Genomic DNA, 20,830 nt, shown 5'->3' with positions numbered 1-20,830 from the left:
GCCAAAATGGTATGTTGCTAGTTTTTATTTTACCCCCTTGGAAGTTTTTAGATTTTTTTTAAAAAACGATTGATGGAAATGCCCATTGATGGACACAAACATGGGCATGAAGAATGTGGGCATACTATATAGGAGAAGAGGATCATTTACATTATTGGGTCTTAAAAATCTTTGCTCAGATTAAATAATAAAAAGAGCATACATTAATTTCTTTTGTTCTTCAGGATCTGTCTTGTTACATTTCTCTATTAATTGATTGGTTCGTGATTTCCAGCGAGTAACTTCACTCTCTAAGGCCTGTTTCTCTCCTGCTAACAAACCTTTCTGTGTTTCTAAATTACGTATTGTAGCTTGAAGTGGGTTAATATTATCTTCCATTTTCTTAACCTAAAACATTCAGTTCATTATAATTATCACCTGGAACTGCATTATGGCATATTTGCAAAACAAAACAAAAATTGTATTGATGTCAAATCTGCTACTATACACTTTAAGTCAAATTCGAAACTATAACTAATAGAAATTAATATCAATTTAAGGTCCTGATTTTCAACCCGAGGGAAAATCCTCCCAAGGTGGGGAATTTGATCGCTTCAAGGGGGAGAATGAGATTGTCCTAGGTGGGGGGAATAGTTGGAAAGCAGAACTGAAAAGGGGAAATGGTTCAAAAAAAGGTTGAAAACAATAGATCTAAGGTATACCTTGGCTTCTAGAGTAAGATAATCTTGTTTTAATCTATCTCTTTCTTCTCGTAATATTTTATTACTGTCTGATAATATATTAACATTTTGTATCTTCTTCAATATATCAGCATGTTCTGATACTGTGGTAAGAGCCACCTATAACAAAAGAGAAACTTAATAATTTCGGGTTATAATTTCTTTCTCATTTTAAACTTATTTTAATAGTCCTGCTGCATTATACAATGAAGCCACAAATAAATAAGTTTTATTCAAATCACCCAAAAAATATGGTTTATTTAAATCACAAAAAAATATGGTTTATTTAAATCACAAAAAATAGGGCTGATTCAAATCTAGATGCTTTCTTTCTTTTAGTTGACTGTTTAAAGTTTCTGTTATTTTAGTTTAAATAAAATTTATCAAATAATGAAATCTGAATGCATACATAATTTGTGTTTTTGTAAAATAAAGAATACCTGTGAGTCTTCTCTTTCTTTAGTTAATATATTATTGGCATCTTCTAGTTGTTTCTTTAAATGTTCAGATCTATGTTTTAATCTATTACACTCTATTTCAGATACTTCCATTTTCATTTCGGCTATTTCTTTTTCTCTTCTCAGGAACCTGTAACAATTACACAGAAATTACTATATTTACTGTTTGGATCGTATTTTAAAACAAACATATACTAATTGTAAGTTTCTATCATTATAAGTACAATGCAAGGTTCTGGTTCTAACTACTTTTATTTTAATTTCTAGTGCACTATCAATACAAATATGGAACTTCATTTTTTACATACAATCTGAAAGGCTCATTTAAGAATTTTTTTTTCAAATGGATTTTTTTGATGCCAAATATCAAGAACCAGCGGTTGCCAGGCAAGATACACGCACAGTTTGCAAGAGATGCATCCAGAACAAGCTAAAATCAAAAGCGATTTTTCGCACAATCAGGGGTCATAATCTAGAAAGTTATGGTCTGAAGTGTGCAAATATCGAAAGGGTTAGAGATCCTTGAGACATAAACATATATTTTAAGTTTAATCAAACTCAGATAAAAACTGTCACCTCTAGAGGTTCCACAACCTTCGCATTACATACTTTAACACGATTTGAGTACAAAGAGCGACCATTTGTTGGGCAGTTTCGTTTCGATTTTCCCGAAATTCAAATTCAACCATCATTATGGAGGAATGGTGATATATTTAAATGGTTTTTAAAGATAAGCCCACATTTTGCAAGAGATGGATAGAGAACAAGCTAAAAACAAAAGCAATTTTTCGTACAATCAGGGGCCATAATCCAGAAAGTTATGGTCTGAAGTGCGCAAATATCGAAAGAGGCAGATCTTTGGGACATATACATATACTTTAAGTTTCATCAAAATCGGATAAAAATTGTGACCTTTAGAGGGTCCACAACTTTCATATTACATACTTTACACAATTTGCGTACAAAGAGCCGCCATTTTGTCGAGTAGTTTTGTATCCATTTTCCCCAAATTTGAATTCAACCTTCATTTTCTTACAATCAAGGGCCATAATTCAAGAAGTTATAATCCGATGTGCACAATTATATCGAAAGGAACCAATATCTTTGGGTGATAATAATGTATTTAAAGTTTCATCAAAATCGGATGAAAATTGTGACCTCTAGAGGGTCCACAACCTTGATGCACCATATGTTTACACTATTTGCGTACAAGGGGCAGCCATTTGTGTTGCAGTTTTGGTCTGATTTTCACGAAAGTCAAACTCGATCGACATTACAGTGTAACAGTGATATATATTCAAACCTTTTTTTAAATCGGATAATAATTGTGGTCTCTACAAGGACCACAAGCTAAAAACGTGATTTTTCGTACAATCAGGGGCCATTTTGTGTGGCAGTTTTGGTCTGATTTTTACTAAATATGAACTCAACTGGCATTATGGTGTAACAAGGATATTTTCGAAAGTTTTTTTTAAATCGGATAATAATAAATGCGCGAATATCAAAAGGAACCAAGATCTTTGGGTTATAAACACGTATTTCGAGTTTCATCAAAATTGTGAACTCTTGAGGGTCCACAACCATGTGATTTTTCGTACAATCAGGGGGCATAATCCATGAAGTTATGGTCTGATACATGCCAATATTGAAAGGAACCGCGATTTTTGGTAGGTAGAGCTATATTTCAAGTCTTTCAAAATCGGATCAAAATTGTGACCTGTACAGTGTCCACAAACAAATTGGGGACGTCCGAACGGACAGGGGCGACGGCATAATACATTCACAATGTACACAACATTTTGAAGTCACTTGATTTCTGTCACATTCCTCTAAATACAAGAATTGCCTGTAATTCACTGTACCTGATAACCTCTAATAACTGATCTGATGATTTCTCAGTTTCTTCTGTCATTGAAGTATTGGCTGAATCTAAACCACTTGATTTATGTTGTATAGTAGATACTTGGCTAGTTAACTAAAATAAAACATATCATTATTTCATTCAACATAACTCTGTTCATGTTTTGTTTTTAATCGACTCTAATAGGTTACCAAGCATAGTACTTATGAGGTTCTAAACTATTACAATCATTAACAAATAGTAAATAGAACACAGAGGAGAAACTAGGGCATTTCAGGACTAACATATGGTTCAATTTTATTTCAATAATTTGCTTGCGTGTAGGGGTCTTTAGCAGTGGGAGAAAACAGGACAACCCTGAAAAAAACCCACATGGTTGGACAGGCAACCCTACTCACATACAAGCGGGGAATCAAACCCATGCCCCTTGACTCAATGACAGACCTTGTGATCCAATGCACTTTAAGCTGTACAAGAACTTAGTTTGAATGTTTAATTAGAATCTGTTGTCTATTTGGTATTTTCCAATATCCAGGTGTATATTAGATATTTAAAAATAGACATTACAATTCTTGAATTATCTGTGTTAACAAAATTATCATTTTTTTACCTTGGTCATCTGTTCATGTAGAAGTTTATTTTGATTGGATAATTCAGCACATCTATCTTCTAATATCTTACATTCTTCACGCAATAATCGTTCTTGTTCCGCCCACGATGTCTGAAAACATAATATTATCAATCAGACATTTATGCCTAAACGTTGACTCTAGTATATATTGTTATTTCAAAAGCAAGCAATGTTTGCAGAAGACTGCAGAACACTTAAAACTGAGAGAAAATCCACCAAATTAGACTTGTGTATCAGTAATATATCTTGGTGATCAAGTCGTATCTATCTAAGGTATCAATTCTGGTATTACTTTATACAGATTCACAACTAGTGGGTATGTTTTTTTCTTTTTTTTTGACAGTGAAGGGATTTACCTTTGATTCTAGAAGTTCAAGTTCACACTTTTTCAGTTCTTCTTGGGATTTGGCTAGCGGTTCATTTTTATCGGCTAACTTTTAAGTAGAAATAAATGAAGGTAAATTATATCATAAATAGATAAACCATTATTTCACGAACTATAATTTATGGTCATTAACTAGTGTTATGATTGTGATTATCTTCTCAAAAAATCACAAACTGTTACACAGAAAAGCAAAAAGATCAATAACTATGCAGAACATCAAAACAATATAAAGCATTGGGAAACAATCACACAAGTTACTATTAAATCTAAATGTTATCAAATACCTGTCTTTTAAGAGAGGTTAATGCCTCTACATCAGCAGCATGAAGCATCAGTTCTCTTTCATATTTATCTTGAGCCTGCAAATACAGCAAATAGTTTTATATTTCAAGTACATGCATTTCAAAACATATAAAAACCAATGTATTGTGGAAGATGATATTTGGTATTATTTTTACAAAAAGTTTTTTTTAAAAGAAAACTCAAATACCCATTTATCATTTGTATGCTATGATAACAGATGCATTGTATAAATAAAATCAATAAACATACCTCAGCTGCTACTTGAACTTGTTGTTCACATTTAATCTTGGCTGCTGTTTCAGTCGCAATAGCTGTCTCTCTTCTTTCTACAGCATCTAATAACTCATTCTGTAAACTTGATAACTGTTTACGTAAATCAGCATTCTAAAATAAGAGAATCACAATTTACAGAAAAAATAACACTTGAAATAATGAGACAAACAAAAGTTTGTAAACAGATCAGGTCTAGTACCACTGGTTAAAAGAAAAAAAGGGGGGGGGGGTCTGAACATAAACTAATTTTTTTCATAGCAAAATAATTAAATGAAGTGGAATTTGCATGAAATCAAATAATTACCAAGTTGTGAGCTTCTTCCAGAGTTTTAATATTTTGATTATTTAGTTCCTGGTTTTCTTTTTCCAACATTTCAATTCTCTTCTCCAGATTTACTTTGGCTGAAACATAAATAAGATCCATTATAATCATTCATATCATGTACAACATACAATAAACTCATGTATCAAACCAAACTCCACAACAAAGGACATTTTTAATTCTTGCCCTTTGTCATCCACAGAATAAAATTTTAAAATAGTACCTGCAGTAGATTCTTCCATGCGTTTTTCTAGAGCTTGCTGAAATTCTTCACTGGTTTGATTTTGTTGTTTAATACTCTCTTCTACATTACTTGCTATCTGTTTATATTGTTCCATTTGACGTTTGGAATCTTCACATGTTTTCTCCAAATCTATATGATGACAAAATATGCAACAAAATGAAACAGAACATACAGCATGATATCCATTTGACAAATAGGCAACTAAAATTATCTTAAAATCCTTAATACTCCCCTTGGAATATAAAATCAAAATTTTGTCGATTCAAGTAACAAAGATATGTAAACTTTGTTTTTAAAACCTACTTTTAACCTTGGCATTGGCTTGTGCGAGCTGAGACTTGAGATCTTTTATTTCATCAATAGACATAGATACAGCTGTTATAGACATACTGCCACCAGCAACTAAAAATATATAACGAAACAATATAATATAATTTATCAGTAATTCTTGTCATATAAAGTCGAAATAACTCAATAACTAAACAAAGATTTTTTGTGGAGATACTGAAAAAATTTGTTGAACAACCTATCTTTCTCCCATTAACCTGTCACACATTTTCAGGAGGTGCTTGATGGCCACTCCCAGAATGTTCCAAATTAATTGAATTGAGTTTATCATGCTACTGCCAATCATGAAAACTGATGTGGTGTGAGCAGAATAGCTAAATAATCAAATATTTTGGCAATGGAGACTGGTTGAGATAGTACCTTATTCAGTTTGTGCATGCCTTGCCGACCAAAATTCTCATGTTTATTCGACTGACACCTTTCAAGAGATTGAGATAATTCAATTACGGAATAGTCAATCAAGTATCACCTTAGAATTATGGTGAAAAATCACTATGTGAATCATGGTAATAAACAATATCAATTGCAATACCTGAATCTCCTAAGTTAGAATTAGACAGTTTAATTTCTGCTGCAGCTAACTTGGCTTCTGTAGCTGATAACTGAAATTGAAGAAATTCATATGGTTGTAGCTAAATAACAAGATCTTAGTCATATGAAAGTGCATTATATGGATTTCAAGCTTTAATGTACACATTTTACACACAATTTTTTTTCTCCATAGATTATTATAGACAAACCAAACAGTATAACAACTTAATACATACGTCTTGTTTCAGACTTTGTATGAATGTATTAGCATCCTCCATTTTACTTTTTTCTGCCTTCATATTTTCTCTTTCTTTACTAACTTCAGTTTGTAGTGTCTTCACCAAATTCTATAAAACAAACTAACTGTTTAAATGGAAATATTTTTAAAATGAGCTAGTTGTACAATGATGCCTAATCATTTGCAATTTTTGAAAGTGGGGGTATGCTGTATGGAGCCTTATCTCCAAACCAACCAACCAAGAATATAAACTATGATTTTAAGTTGAATTTCTTCAGAAGTCAAAGTTGAAGATCTTGACAAAACTGTGGGAAAATTTCACAAAGAACAACACAAATTTCATTCAAATTTGATGGTCGTTATAAATACCATCTTTTCTCAATAATCAGATTAATAAATGTAACTTTCAAGCAAAAAGGAAGATAACTTTTGTTGGTACACCATTCACAAGATTCTGCGAAGTTGACAAAGGCTATAACGGAAATTGTTCAAACTCAATAGGTTTCTTTAGTTTTACTAATTTTAACATTGTACATAAGTCTTTGAGCATATGGGCATGTAATAATAGTTATAAATTGACCATTTCCTACAGATATAGTTATAAACCAATTATTGGATGTTATGTATAAAACTGACCTCCCAATATCTAATAGTAGACTGGTGTTCATCTTGTATATTTTCTAATTTACGTCTAATACTGGAAATTTCTTTATCTTTATTTTCTATCTGTTGTTCTAAACGGGATTTATTTTCAAAGTCAGCTCTTTCAAGATTATTCTGAAAACATATCAAAAATAAATCTTATAAAAACCCCCATTAACACGACACATTTAATCTACAGAATATTCTTGTATTTATGCAAAGACAAATCACCAACAGATTTCAAAATATTCAAGTAATATATTAAGGACGTGAATTTTAAAATAGAAAACAGATAGCTTCACAAAGTGTGGAAATACACCACCAAAGCAACTATGTCTAGAAAAACAGATAGCCATATGCAGCAGCTTATCTGAAAAGAGGATATGGATGATGACCAAATTTGATTAGTTTTATGCCTATGCCTTCAAGAAATCAGATATCTATCATGTTCTTAAACTTTTCTGGACACAAAATATCTCTCTGGAACAGCAATTTCTAGATGCTGAAAATCAACAGGGTTCATCCTCTCCGATCCCAATGCTTCACACCAAATTTGAAAATCAATAGGGTTCATTTCTCTGGACTGAAAAGGTTGAAATATAGGCGTACAATAATTAGAACTTTTAATAGAAAAGTTTCTCTCGATATATTCCCACCTGTATTGCCTGAAGGTTTAACATGACTAGATTCTGAGAACCATTTTCGTTTCTTATTCGGTCTATTTCTTCTAACATATGTCGTTCTGAATCCTTTAGTAGATCTTTCTCGGCTCGTAAATTCTGATTCTGTATTTCAAAGCGGGTTAAATTTTCTTGTGCAGCCATTAAATCCTTAAAAAGCAAATATACGTATGGTTGGTTCTTCAGAAATAAATTATAATATTCAGAGTTAATTTACCAACATACAGTGAATTCAACACATCTTTAATATAGAATAATAAAATCCATAATTAAAATCTAAATAAATTGGACTAAATCATAAAAATTCTCAGATTAATGTGTCAATGCATTTCACGAAAATGAAATGAAATGGGGTTTAACGTCCTACTGTTCTGCTCTGACTGGGCTAATAAACATGGGCATACGTCATACAGTGTGCTATGAGGAAAATTTTGCCTGGACAGCGGCGCTACAACCTACTCTTATATCAAATTCCAACTACCAAGGGATCTTTTACGGGCACACCAATGTGTGAACAGGACTTTGATTTTTCGTCCCAACTGAACGACTAGACAGCTGTCCTTGTCAGGCCCTCTGTCCTGCATTACTGACAAGGGAATTTCACCAAAAAGCCCCCTACAAATTTTATAATCCATGTATCTATAAGAGGCTGATACTGTGAATACATTTCGGTGAATTAGGTATACATGGAATAAATTCTGTAAAACTGAATTTTCACTAAATTAATAACTCGATCCTATTTCATTTCATTTTTTATAGTTCAAAATTTCGTTTTATTTGTCTGTGCTACACTAGGATCTGGAAGAGTTGTTATATAACAGGCGTTCTGGATGGCGTATGGGATTAGCCAATGAAATCATCTGTTAACGGTGACTTCTTGGCATGCCATGCACGGAACTGGGGGTAAACCACTAGAAACGTCAACGCCAATTGATTAATCAATGTCTGACGTCATAGGGTCAAAAGCCGCTGGTACGACCCCTAACACAACCTTCCAGTACAACTGGTCAGATCTTCATGTAGTGTAGGCCATCAAAAGCATAAAAAAACCGAAATGAAATATAGATCTGTATTTTAATCAGATTGGTCAGTAACTCTACTTTATACAACAGTGTACCAACCTTCAATCAAATAACTCAAAGTTAAATCTGAAATATTTTTGGAAAATAGAAATTCCATAGATATAATGTCAACAAAGGGCCATAATTTAAAAACTGGATGAAGATAAAAAAAAACAAAAAAACCTATAATGGCCTCCGGTTTCACTAGTTGAGTGAGGACTAACAAAATTTACATACATCTCTAAGTGTATTAACAGTTTGTTCCAGTTTCATTACTTGTGAAGAATATTTCTGAGATCTGTTACTTAATGCTGTTATTTCTATCTTATAACTATCTATATTGGACTGCTGTACTTTATTCCTTTCAGCAGAAAAATCAAGCTGTAAAATTAAAACATGTCATAAGTGCGAAGAGTCACATTAGAAATTCAAGATGTTCTGTAGTCTTATTTCCCAACCAATATGTATAATTTGATAAAAGGCTAATACTTTCATTTATTCTCAATTATTATCCATACATAATCATAAACAATACTGGTCTTTGAAACTCTCTTACTTACAACTGATTCTGATATCTATTTTTGTAAACAATATTGAATGTCGAATAACATATACTACAGTAACATATTTACCCTTGAAGACAATTTTGCATTCTCAATTTGTAGTTGTGACTCTTTATTTCTAGCTGCCTCAATTTGCTCATTTAGCATCCTGGAACAGATTTATAGACATTACATTTCAATGAATATTCAATATTTTTCAATGAATTTCTAAACATATGATATTGTAATTGCTATCTAAAATATTATTTCCTTATGAATCGATGATAGGACACTTACTTTTCATTCTCATTTTTCTCTTTTCTATATGTAGTAAACTGTACATTTAGTTCTTTTAATGCCTCCTTAGTTTCGTTCAATTGTTTTTCTATATCGGCACCTTGTGATGTTGTCTTACTTCTAACTGGACTCCTAGATGTGAATTCTGACGATACTGGAATCTAGAATACCATAAAACAACACAAGTTTCATTAAAGGGGATGATCTACCTATTTCTATGTTCTAACAATAGATAAGTACCAGCTCTGTTGAAATGCCAAATGGAAAGGATAAACAAGACTACAATTTAAAACGAAATGAAATGGAGTTTAACGTCCTAATGATCTGCTCCGACAGGGCTAATGAAGACAGTCACATTTAATGAACAAATCTAACCTTATTTCTAAACCATCACTATTTTTATACGTACATTGTAGCAACCTGGGTAGGTCAGTAAGTTCAGCTTTGATTGAGAATGATCTACACATTACAGTTCTTGTCAGATTGTTTTCAAAAACTTGCAGCGATTGCTCAAAATATGTCCATTACATGTAAATAATTGACAAGGCACTAATATACAAATCTAAGCTAACTGAGCATTATCGAACAAGTGAATATAAAAATATAATGATATTTACCGTGGTATCTGATGTATTTTGTAACATAACCTTATACATGTCACGCTGTCTAACTATAGACTTCACCTTAAAAACAAATGCATAATTAATGCTTATGACTTACAATAATATACTGGATAAAATTGAATAAGTTATCAGAAAGTATTAAACAGAGTTTACAACCCACCCATGTACATGGTAAATTGTATTTTCTATTGTAAATGTGCAAGGTGATGAACTAGAATTTTTTCATAGCTGGAGAAATTCGATTTTCTAAATTTCTTTTTTTTTTTAAAGTGCACTACAAATGTGTTCCCATGACCTACTATTGACACAACAATTTCCTTGTTGGCACCACAGAAATCTGGAAAAAATATATGTTATTGTACACGTAAAAACTAGAAACTGTGCAAAATTTGTGGTCTGTAGCTTGAAAAGAAATTGGTAGATGAGCATCTAAAAATCTGAAACTTGGTGAAATTATAGTTTGTACTTATGTCTCAACATATGTTAAAACCATTCTTGTCCCATGCCATCTCGATATTTTTTCGATTTTTTTCAAAACTGTGTCTTGGGTCATTCCATGTCAATTATCACCCAATGAGTTAAACCATACTCTCTTCGATTTTGCTGAAATTTGGTTTATATGCTTATTAGGGCTGAAAAAGCTGATATTCCAAATTTCGAATTTTAGCTTGATCTGACTAACGGCTCTTGAGATACGGTTCAGCCAATTCTCGGGATTTCGGCCAAAAATTGAGGGGGTCAATTTCCCACCCCTGGTCCCTTTGACATGGAATCAAGATATTCTAATTATGAATTCAGACCTAGTAAATAAACGCAATAGTGTTTATGGAAAGATTATAACTTCCATATTCTGGATGAAATTGAACATACCAGTTCTTCTTGTCTTTGTCTAGCCGATTGTAATTGATTTAACTCTGTTAGAGCTGTTTCTAATTGTTGTTGTAAATCTTCAGTTCTGTAATATAAAATAACGATCAAGGTATGGCGTATTATATAAACATGGTGGCACAACTATCACTACATTTGGAAATATTTTTTAGGATGGAGCACTGCTCTACTTAAATATACATGAAATCTGCCTTCCTTCATATTCATCCAAGATAATCCTCAGAACAACCCATCCACTACGCCTCATTATAATTAAACTTTTCTTGACACAGTTGTTGTGTGTTAACGTATTCTTGAAAGAACAGAAGCACAGATGGAGAGGCCCCTTGTTAAATTACTCTTATCTAATGGAGAACCATAACAAATGTCGAATAGTTTTCAAAGTTTAATTCAAATTAAGATACAAAGATTATGTATTACTAACCTACTATTCACAGCTTCTTGTTCTTCTCGTTCATTCTTTTCACTTAATTCTCGTACTAAAGTCAATAATTTTTGATTCTGTTCTTGTAATTCTTCTAAGTTTCTATGAAATCAAATGATTCATTAAGATAAATTACTGTACAATTAAACTATTATTAATATCAAGAAGTCTACACAATATGTAAACCATTTCATTTAATCTGTTATACCATAGCCCATGGTTAATTTGTTCATTGTTAACATGTCTCAGTAGAAAGTCGTTATGATCATTGTCTCTGAAGTTGTCTGCTAAACAATTAAAACCAGTACGCATACATAAGTTGTTATCTGTGTTTAAAATGTAGTATAGTGTTTTATTCATAATCTATATATCTCAACATTCACCCATGAATTTGGATTTATGACTGTATTAAATAATATTTTTATGAATTTAAGCGTATCTCGTAGTTTGGATCAGCAGACAGACAGAGCGATGCTATCCAAAATCAGCTATGTTCCAACAAGGAAAATAATCATTTTTGCATTGAAAGTCACAAGAGAGAGAAATGGGGTTTAACGTCGACTTGACACAAACTAGGTCATTTCGGGACTAACATATGGTTTAAGTCTATTTCAATAATTCGCTTGCGCGTAGGGGTCTTTAGCAGTGGGAGGAAACTGGAGGACCTGGAGAAAACCCACGAGGTTGGACAGGCGACCCTACTCCTTGAAAGTCACAAAAAAGATCACAAATTTTATTCCCTTAAATAACATGCAAGTAGTATATGGGGTTTTTATGGGAGATATTTCCTTAAATAATAACCTACTCAGAACTTCTATGTTTATCGGCTTACCTCTACTTGGTTATTTAATTTGCAAACAACTCCTACTTTTGTCATTAATTAGAAACTTATAGATTTATCAATGAACGGGAAAATAAAACCTCATTCATCATCTTGACTTACCTAAATGTAACTAAGTTTTCAGAAACAACATCACTTGCTGTAATATCTTGACTAGATGAAACCTGTGAAGTTTCTCTAACAATTGGTCCACCTTTCATCTCTGATATTTCTTGTACTAATCTTTTCACCTATTTTTCAAAACAGTTATTTTGTTTTTTATGTCTTGCATGTAAAGACACCATCGATGTGCACCAAGGATGGTAGACTCTATAAACAAACTTTCATTCCACATTTTATTTGATTTTTATTTCCCCGTGATCTTTGTAAAATTTATCTATTTATCTGCTTAAAATAAGAAATGTTTCAAAATTTGAACAAAATAACCTCAAAATTTCAGTATAACAGTATTATTTACCTGTCGGCCTAAATCTACTGTCTGTTGTTGTAATCTCTGTGTCTCTCGTTCCAAGAAGTTTGACTTTCTTTTCTGTTGATCTCGATCTTTTAACAATTCTTCCCTTTCCTAAATATTACAAATTAATGTCAACTAATGTAAATTGTCAAAATAATACACACCTTTTAATAATTCTTCCCTTTCCTAAATATTACAAATTAATGTCAACTTAACTGTCAAAAAAATACACAAAGAAGACTATATATATCATTTCAGCATGGTTCCAAACAGTGTTATAGTTATAGTGAATGGAAAACCTTGATCATTTTGAGAATAACATGGTGATTATTAATTATATTGTTCTTACATGTCCATGTCTCACCCATCTGTGCCATACCAAACAATTGAAGATCGAGCATTAATAATCTTGAAGGTTCTGAGACACTTTAATTGATCGTCCAGTTTCCAACCACTCGAATACCAAGTGTAATGTTGGAATAGTCAGTGTTGTGGTTAAAATGAAAAAGGGTTTGATGTGCTAATTTTCTGTATCCACTTAAAGACAGATATTTCGGTTAAGCTGCAGGATATGCAATTAACAGTGTCAATAGCAATAGCATTGTTTGTACATACCACCATGGCTGTGTTTAACTGTTCTGCCATTCTAGTGTTACTCTGTAAAGCTGCTTCATAATCTTCACGCTGTCGTACCAACAATGGGGCCTTTTCTTCCAACTCCTGCAAAAATCATACAAAACATTTATTCATTATTTTAATCACAATGCAAATATTTATCAATTATATATGGTGTTGTCATTTTAACTGAACTAAAAAAAAAAAAGAAATCTAAGCATTATATCAAAGACATATTCTTACTTTTCCAATCTCATCCAGATAGATTTTAAGTTGACTGTTCTCTGCTTTTTCTGCCTGTAAACTATCTGTAACTTTTACATATTCACTGTAAATCTGTAAGATAATTATAATATTCAGCACTTGGTGAGGTAGAATTTAAATTAATTGAACAATTTACATCTTGCTCATCAATCTAACACACCATATCAACATCAACCATAAATCTTACATTAATTATGGCCACTGGAGTTGGCAATTAAGATTGTGGGTCATTTCTCATTTGATATACATGTATTTTGATTAAGGAAAAACACACCACAGTTGCCGACAGGGTATAAAAAAGTACACCGTTATTGAACATTATGTAAGTACACCCATTAGGCATCAAAATTATCAAAAATGAAAATCGCGTATAGAGGGCTTTTTCCATGGTGAGCCAATAACTATTTTCTTAAATTTTTACAAAGCTAGCACATGAAACATGCTCGTTATTTTTGTCGCATTTGAGAGACATGAAGTTTTCAGAGCAAAACATGTTAAATGATCATTTTTTTCCAACTGTAGTTATATTAGGTCATTTATACGACCATTTCTTTCAACAATTCTGACGTCATTCATAAAAAGTCACTCATTCAATTTCGTAAACATTTTGATATCAAATATGACGAGAGCAATAAACAATTATTTTTGTACATGCTAGTAGTTTCACTGCATACTTTGAGTACTTCGTGTCTCGTTTTAATTTGTAGCCCCTGGTCTGTCAATGCATCAGCCCAAGCGTGTGCTGTGGGGATCGAGAGAATACTGCATCTAGGTGATCATACCAACGGTTGTCTACGCTGAGGAGATGCAGTTCCATCATCGGAATGAAGTCGATCACCAGCGTCTCATCCGAAAGGTGATCGACTTAATTCTTCTCGGAGTAGTCAACCATCAGTAGGATCACCTAGATGCAATGCAGTATTCTCTTGATAACAACGTCTGGCGCACTTGTTTCGGCAACAAGTTGGATGGTGGTTACAAACAAGAGGTAAAGTCTTTCGAAAGTTCATATAATGAGCTAGGAATTCCAGTGACAAGGAAAAGTTCATGCTATGTTTGACCATATCTACCAGTTTCTGGAGAGATGAACACCTGAACCAAATCTCGATACCGGACTTCCCCAGAGCAGAATGCGACAGCAGTGGTTAAGTGGGTAAGACCGAGATCCGTGTATACACTGGCGTGCACGTAGGATCAGTTGAAATTTGACATAAGAGTAGGCCATAGTGCCACTTACTGGGCAAAATGTCCCTCATAGCACACTGCATGGCGTATGCCCGTCTTAATTATCCCAGTCGGAGCAGAACAGTAGGACATTAAACCCCATTTCATTTCATTCAATCCGGTTGCGACAAAAATATCAAGAGTGTTTCATGTGCTAGCCTTGTAAAAATTAAAACCAGCGGCTGCCAGGTAGGATACGCCCACATTTTGCAAGAGATGGATAGAGAACAAGCTAAAAACAAACAGGATTTTTTGTACAATCTTGGGCAATAATCCAGAAATGCGCAAATATCAAAAGGGACTGAGATCTTTGGGATATAAAGATATGTTTTAAGTTTCATCAGAATCAGATAAAAATTGTAACCTCTAGAGGGTCCACAACCTTCGTATTGCATACTCTTACACAATTTGCGTACAAAGAGCGACCAGTTTCATTTCAATTTTCCCGAAAATGTGGGCGTATAAAAATAGTTATTGCCTCACCATGGAAAAAGCCCTCTATAGGTGATTTTCATTTTTTGATAATTTTGATGCGTAATGGGTGTACTTTCCCTGTATAATGTTCAATACCCGTGTCCTTTTTTTTAATACCCTGCCGGTAACTCACCGGGGATGTGACACCATTCCCTTTTTTTAACATTTTAAGGTTTGAATAAAAAATACCCACCTCAGTTAGAGTCATTCCCGTTTTAAGTATTTTACTGGTAGCTGCAGCTGTAGGATAAAGTGTTTCTAAAGCTGATAAACTCATATTCCCTGCAAAACATAAATATTTTTATTTTTCCTACAGGTATAACAAGAGCATCGCTACCACTGCAATATACGTCCACATTCCTGCTTTGATTGATATGTGGTACTTTTTAAAATAATGAGCATGAAATATGAAATGGCTGCAATGACTATAATATGACAAGAGGCAAAGAAGCCTAGGTGTTGGGTTTGTTTTGCCAAATTTACAGACTAAATATTAACAAAAAGTGGGTGTGACACTGCCTCTGGGGGTCGGGGCATGCACCAATATAAATAGTTGCTATTCTTACAGTTTAAGGAATAAATATGCCAAGTTCCAAGATTATCCATTCAGAATTCCAGCCTGTAGACAAAAAACGCAAAATTTGGGCGTGGCTCTGCATCTGGGGATTGGACACGGACCAATATAAATAGGTACAACCCTTTGACGGATCATACTGAATTGGATCCTAATATGTTAATAATTGCAACCTGTAGATTATTTACAGACAAAATATTAATAAAACGTAAGAGTGGCATCGCCCAAGGGGGGCAGATCATGTACCAAAATCAATAGTTGCCATCCTTGGGGTATAAGGAATAAGTATACCAAGTTCCAAGATAATCCATTCATAGTTGTGGCCTTCAAACCCTAAACATAAAAAAATGAGTGTGGCTCTGCCACTGGGGTCGGGACATGCACCAAAATCAATAGTTGCTGCCCTTAGGGTATAAGGAATACATATGCTAAATTTGAAGATGATCCATTCAGAATTGGGGCCAGTATACAATAAACACAAAAATTGGGCGTGGTTCTGCCACTAGGGAATTGGAACATGCAGTCCTTAGGCTATAAGGAATACTTATATCAAGTTCCAAGACAATCCATTAAAAATTGTGGCCTGTAGGCAACACACCGACACAGAAAGAAGAAATGGGTGTGGCTCAGCCCCTGGGGGACAGGCATTCATTCTTAGGGAATAAGGAATAAGTATGCAAAGTTTCAAGACAATCCATCCAGAATTGCGGCCGGTAGGCGACCCACAGACACACACACGATATCAGTTTGGTGAAAGTGGACGTAAAACTCCAGGAACGAACGAAAGAAAAATTATCTTTCAATGTTTTCATAAATTGAATTAACATGTCTACCTACATGATTTGTGAAATTTTCACCTTTTTATATAATCTGCTTTATAATGATTATATCAATTCTGAGTTGTTTTTCTTTTAATCACTAAATGGGTCGAATGAATATTAGTATTAGAAGGTTAAGTGTATATTAGAATGATCTGTTTCATTTTTGTAGTCAAGGTCAGTTAAAATCAATTGTCTATTCTTGTGAATATGACTGCGAGTAAAATAAACATAAAAAAGTTAATACTACTTACCTTCACCTTTAATTCTTACAATCAGATCATTGGCATTCCTTAATTCTTCTTCTAGATCTTCTATTTTTGCTTCTAAAATTTGAAATAGACATTTTTAACCAATCGTTAGAGCGGGGTCGAGTATCCTCTGTAAATCCTAAATCAATTCCGATTAGACAATAAGGGTCCATCACGTGCAATCTTTCTTACTTGTGACCTTCCCCATCAGAGAAAATTCATCAGCTGTTGGCAAGCTATTATTTCATTCGTCAACAAACATAAATTGCTTCTAGATCATAAACAAAAATATCCGGAGATGCACCTGGCAATGCAGATGGTAAACAATAAAATCATGTCAGGAAGGCTGCCATTGCAGGTGGTAGACCGAGGACGAATCCGGATTCCCTCTTTGCTCTAAATCATGCAATGTTCTGGCAGAATGAGGCCCAAAAAAATATCTACAAGTTTACGTCTTCAGACAAAACTCAAATAACTGTTTTGGTTTCTCATTCTGGCTGTGATGAGTGCTGCAGGACATTACATAAAGCCGCTGATTGTTTTTGCCGGGTAGCAGTTTACTTACAATCCTTTTGAGGGATTTGAGAAGGCATTTGATAGGACAGAGAACGGGTGAATGGACGGCAAATTATTTTCCATTTGGCTTAAGGAAAAGTCAAGGGTTCCTTTACATGCATTCTGAAAACACAGTTTTTTGCCCCAACCACAACCAAACGACTAGACAGTTTCTTACCAAGCCCCTTGACCTGCATCAGTGACGAGGGGAATCTGAGGCTCCCAGTAAACTACTTGCTAAAATATAATAACAAGTTCTTAATACAAGTACAGAGTTGAAAGAACAAGTACTGCACAATGATAATAACTAGCATCTCTTAATGACCCTTAAGAATATAATATTTTCATTGGTAAATATAGTCTTATCAGGATACAAACCATTCATAATATTCGTTACCTTTTTCTTTGAGTTGTTCTATACATTGTTCAATCTCTGCTGTGCTCTGTTCTTTCTGATCCCTACTAGCTGTAATCAAACATAATGTTTGAAAAAAAATTAAAAGACAGATTAACAGGCCACGAAATTTGAGGCGAACGATACCAATCGGTTACGTGCGGTCGCGCTAGCTCAAAAACAAGCGACCGATTTCCTGGTTACGCAAATTGAAATATCGTTTACGTTAACAAATATCATTAACAGATTTGATCAATTTTTATACAGGATGACTTTGTGACACGGGTCTAAATTATTTGTATTATAGCACAAACTCCATTCATTCATTCTTGGCATTTCATTTCTCCATTTTACCGGTACTTTGACAGATCACGTATTTTGACACCACGTAGGCTATTGACCAGTTGCAAGCACGTTGATTTAAAAATGCCCCTCACTCCTAATTCTTTAAATGATTAGTTATGCCATAAATTTTGAAAGCGTACCTTTGGATTTTCAAACACAAAATGTGAAATGAGTTTGACTATTTAACATGTCGGCTATATTTCCAAAGAATTTACTACATGTGTTCCTTTCAGTTTTCACTATAGCCATGCTATAGTACCAATGACCCGTATGTATGTCGTCAACTTTGACCCCCCCCCCCCCCGGCATCGCTCGAGTGATAATGTAAACGATTTTACTCTCCTGTCTATTTTAATATTATTTCATGACATCAAACTATTCTGTTTCCTTTTGCGACTTTGTGTATAGAGTGCCGAGGTTTATAATAAATACTGTTTGTCAATCAGTCGCTATACCTATGAGTGAGGCTATCGCATGCTACGTGCTTGGATGAATGATTGCAAGTGACAAGTGTAATATGAAGTACGCATGTAGTCTTCAGTGACCGAAAACAATGTGGTAGCTACCATTCCTGGTTTTTGAAGGTCAGATATGATATAAAAACGAAAATCCATTAGTAATTTTTGGAACCGATTCCCCTCATTATTAAAATGTAGGGATTTAGTGAAGTGGAACATTTTTTTTCTAATGTTATATTGTTTAAATGGGGACACTGTGGGATTAAAGTTATTAACACTTAACCTAATATAATATTAAATATAAAAGAATAAAGTTAGTCAAGTTATTTCTTTAAAAAATACATTTACTGCAAGTGAAAATGAATAATAGCACCATTTAAATCTGGATAAAACATGAAAACAGCGCAACCATTATATGTAACCAATTGGTTCCGCAATGATCATCTGGCTTAACCAAAGAAAATGGTTACGCAGAGCATAAACCCGCAACCATTTATCTGGTTACCCAATTTGACTACAAAGAGCGGCCATTTTGTTGGGCGGTTTTATTTCGATTTTCCCGAAATTCAAATTCAACCTTCATGTTGGTGGAATCGTGATATATTTAAACGTTTTTTTAAAATCGGATAAAAAAACTGTGACCTCTAGAGAATCCAAAAGCTAAAAATCAGATTTATGTTAGGCAGTTTTCTTTCGATTTTTCCAAAATTCAAATTCAACCTTCATTATGGTGGAATGGTAATATATTTTTTTTAAATCGGATAAAAAAATTTGACCTCTAGAGAAACAACAAGCTAAAAATGTGATTTTTCAAACAATCAGGGCCATAATCCAGGAAGTAGCGTTCGGATATGAGCAATTATCAAAAGGAACCAAGACCGTTGTGATATAAAAATAAACTTAAAGTTTCATCAAAATCGGATAAAAATTGTGGCCTCTAGAGGGTCCACAACCTTGATATACCATATTCTAACGTATGGTTTATTTTATTTCAATAATTCACTTGCGGGTAGGGGTCTTTAGCAGTGGGAGGAAACCAGAGGACCTGGAGAAAACCCACGAGGTTGGGCAGGTGACCCTACTCCTTGACAGACTTTATGATACACGCTAACCATTCAGTCATCCAACCCCCCCTTATGGAATTCGAACATTTTGTCCAGCAGTTTTGATTTTCACGAAATTCGAACTCTGCCATCATTAGTGTGCAACGGCGACATATTCACACGTTTTTTTAAATCGCATAAAAATTGTGACCTCTCTGGGGACCACAAGCTAAAAAACATGATTTTTTGTACAATCAAAGGCCATAATTCAGGAAGTTACGATCTGATATGCGCGAATATCGAAAGGAGCCAAGATATTTTGGTAATAAATATGTATTTCAAGTTTCATCAAAATCAGATCAAAATTGAGACCTCTAGAGGGTGAACAACCTTGATATACCAGATGTTTACACTGCTTGCGTACGAGGGGAGGCCATTTTGTCCGGCAGTTTTGGCCTGATTTTCCAGAAATTCGAACCCAATCAATATTAGGGCGTAACGGTGATATCTTCGAACTTTTTTTTAAATCGGATAATAATTGTGACCACTAGAGGGACCTCAAGCTAAAAACGTGATTTTTCATACAATCAGGGGCCATAATTCAGGAAGTTACAATCCGATATGCGGGAATATCGAAAGGAATCAAGATCTTTGGGTTATAAACTTATATTTCAAGTTTTCACAAAATCGAAAGAAAATTGTGACCTCTAGAGGGTCCACAACATTCATATACCTTATTTTTACGCTATTTGAGTACGAGGGGCTGCCATTAATAATTTTGACCTCTAGAGGGACCACAAGCAAAACGCGATTTTTTGAACAATCAGGGGTCATAATTCAGGAAGTTACGATCCGATATGCGCATTTCAAGTTTCATCAAAATCGGGTGAAAATTGTGACCTCAAGAGTGTGCACAAGCTTAAAACCTGATTTTTCGTTAAATCAGGGGCCATAATCCATGGTCCGATACATGCCAATATCGAAATGAACTGATATCTTTGGGAGATAGACCTATATTTCAAGTTTCATCAAAATCGATAACCACTGTGA

General features: G+C 33.9%; 1 protein-coding gene across 3 annotated transcripts in view; it reads right to left on the bottom strand.

The window, feature by feature from the left end:
• Nucleotides 1-20,830, bottom strand: part of LOC126817939 (nucleoprotein TPR) — a 52,402-nt gene that overhangs the window by 16,748 nt on the left and 14,824 nt on the right. For all 3 annotated transcript variants that reach the window (XM_056100685.1, XM_056100687.1, XM_056100686.1), the window contains exons 11-38: nucleotides 17,938-18,006; nucleotides 16,989-17,060; nucleotides 15,536-15,624; nucleotides 13,624-13,716; nucleotides 13,381-13,485; nucleotides 12,769-12,876; nucleotides 12,414-12,541; nucleotides 11,471-11,572; nucleotides 11,029-11,113; nucleotides 10,153-10,218; nucleotides 9,536-9,696; nucleotides 9,329-9,407; nucleotides 8,934-9,077; nucleotides 7,612-7,785; nucleotides 6,950-7,090; nucleotides 6,312-6,422; nucleotides 6,077-6,146; nucleotides 5,500-5,598; nucleotides 5,176-5,325; nucleotides 4,935-5,032; nucleotides 4,607-4,741; nucleotides 4,339-4,413; nucleotides 4,026-4,103; nucleotides 3,649-3,759; nucleotides 3,040-3,152; nucleotides 1,160-1,307; nucleotides 702-839; nucleotides 203-387 (exon numbers count right to left, since the gene is read on the bottom strand). In XM_056100685.1, coding sequence (XP_055956660.1) covers nucleotides 203-387; nucleotides 702-839; nucleotides 1,160-1,307; nucleotides 3,040-3,152; nucleotides 3,649-3,759; nucleotides 4,026-4,103; nucleotides 4,339-4,413; nucleotides 4,607-4,741; nucleotides 4,935-5,032; nucleotides 5,176-5,325; nucleotides 5,500-5,598; nucleotides 6,077-6,146; nucleotides 6,312-6,422; nucleotides 6,950-7,090; nucleotides 7,612-7,785; nucleotides 8,934-9,077; nucleotides 9,329-9,407; nucleotides 9,536-9,696; nucleotides 10,153-10,218; nucleotides 11,029-11,113; nucleotides 11,471-11,572; nucleotides 12,414-12,541; nucleotides 12,769-12,876; nucleotides 13,381-13,485; nucleotides 13,624-13,716; nucleotides 15,536-15,624; nucleotides 16,989-17,060; nucleotides 17,938-18,006 — 3,127 coding nt within the window. The remainder of the gene's footprint in view (nucleotides 1-202; nucleotides 388-701; nucleotides 840-1,159; nucleotides 1,308-3,039; nucleotides 3,153-3,648; nucleotides 3,760-4,025; nucleotides 4,104-4,338; nucleotides 4,414-4,606; nucleotides 4,742-4,934; nucleotides 5,033-5,175; nucleotides 5,326-5,499; nucleotides 5,599-6,076; nucleotides 6,147-6,311; nucleotides 6,423-6,949; nucleotides 7,091-7,611; nucleotides 7,786-8,933; nucleotides 9,078-9,328; nucleotides 9,408-9,535; nucleotides 9,697-10,152; nucleotides 10,219-11,028; nucleotides 11,114-11,470; nucleotides 11,573-12,413; nucleotides 12,542-12,768; nucleotides 12,877-13,380; nucleotides 13,486-13,623; nucleotides 13,717-15,535; nucleotides 15,625-16,988; nucleotides 17,061-17,937; nucleotides 18,007-20,830) is intronic.

This window comes from Patella vulgata, chromosome 4 (genome assembly GCF_932274485.2).
Source record: "Patella vulgata chromosome 4, xgPatVulg1.2, whole genome shotgun sequence".
NCBI classification, from domain to species: Eukaryota; Metazoa; Mollusca; class Gastropoda; family Patellidae; genus Patella; species Patella vulgata.
The sequence above is the reverse complement of the archived record's forward strand: the minus strand, read 5'-3'. Positions and strand labels throughout refer to the sequence as shown.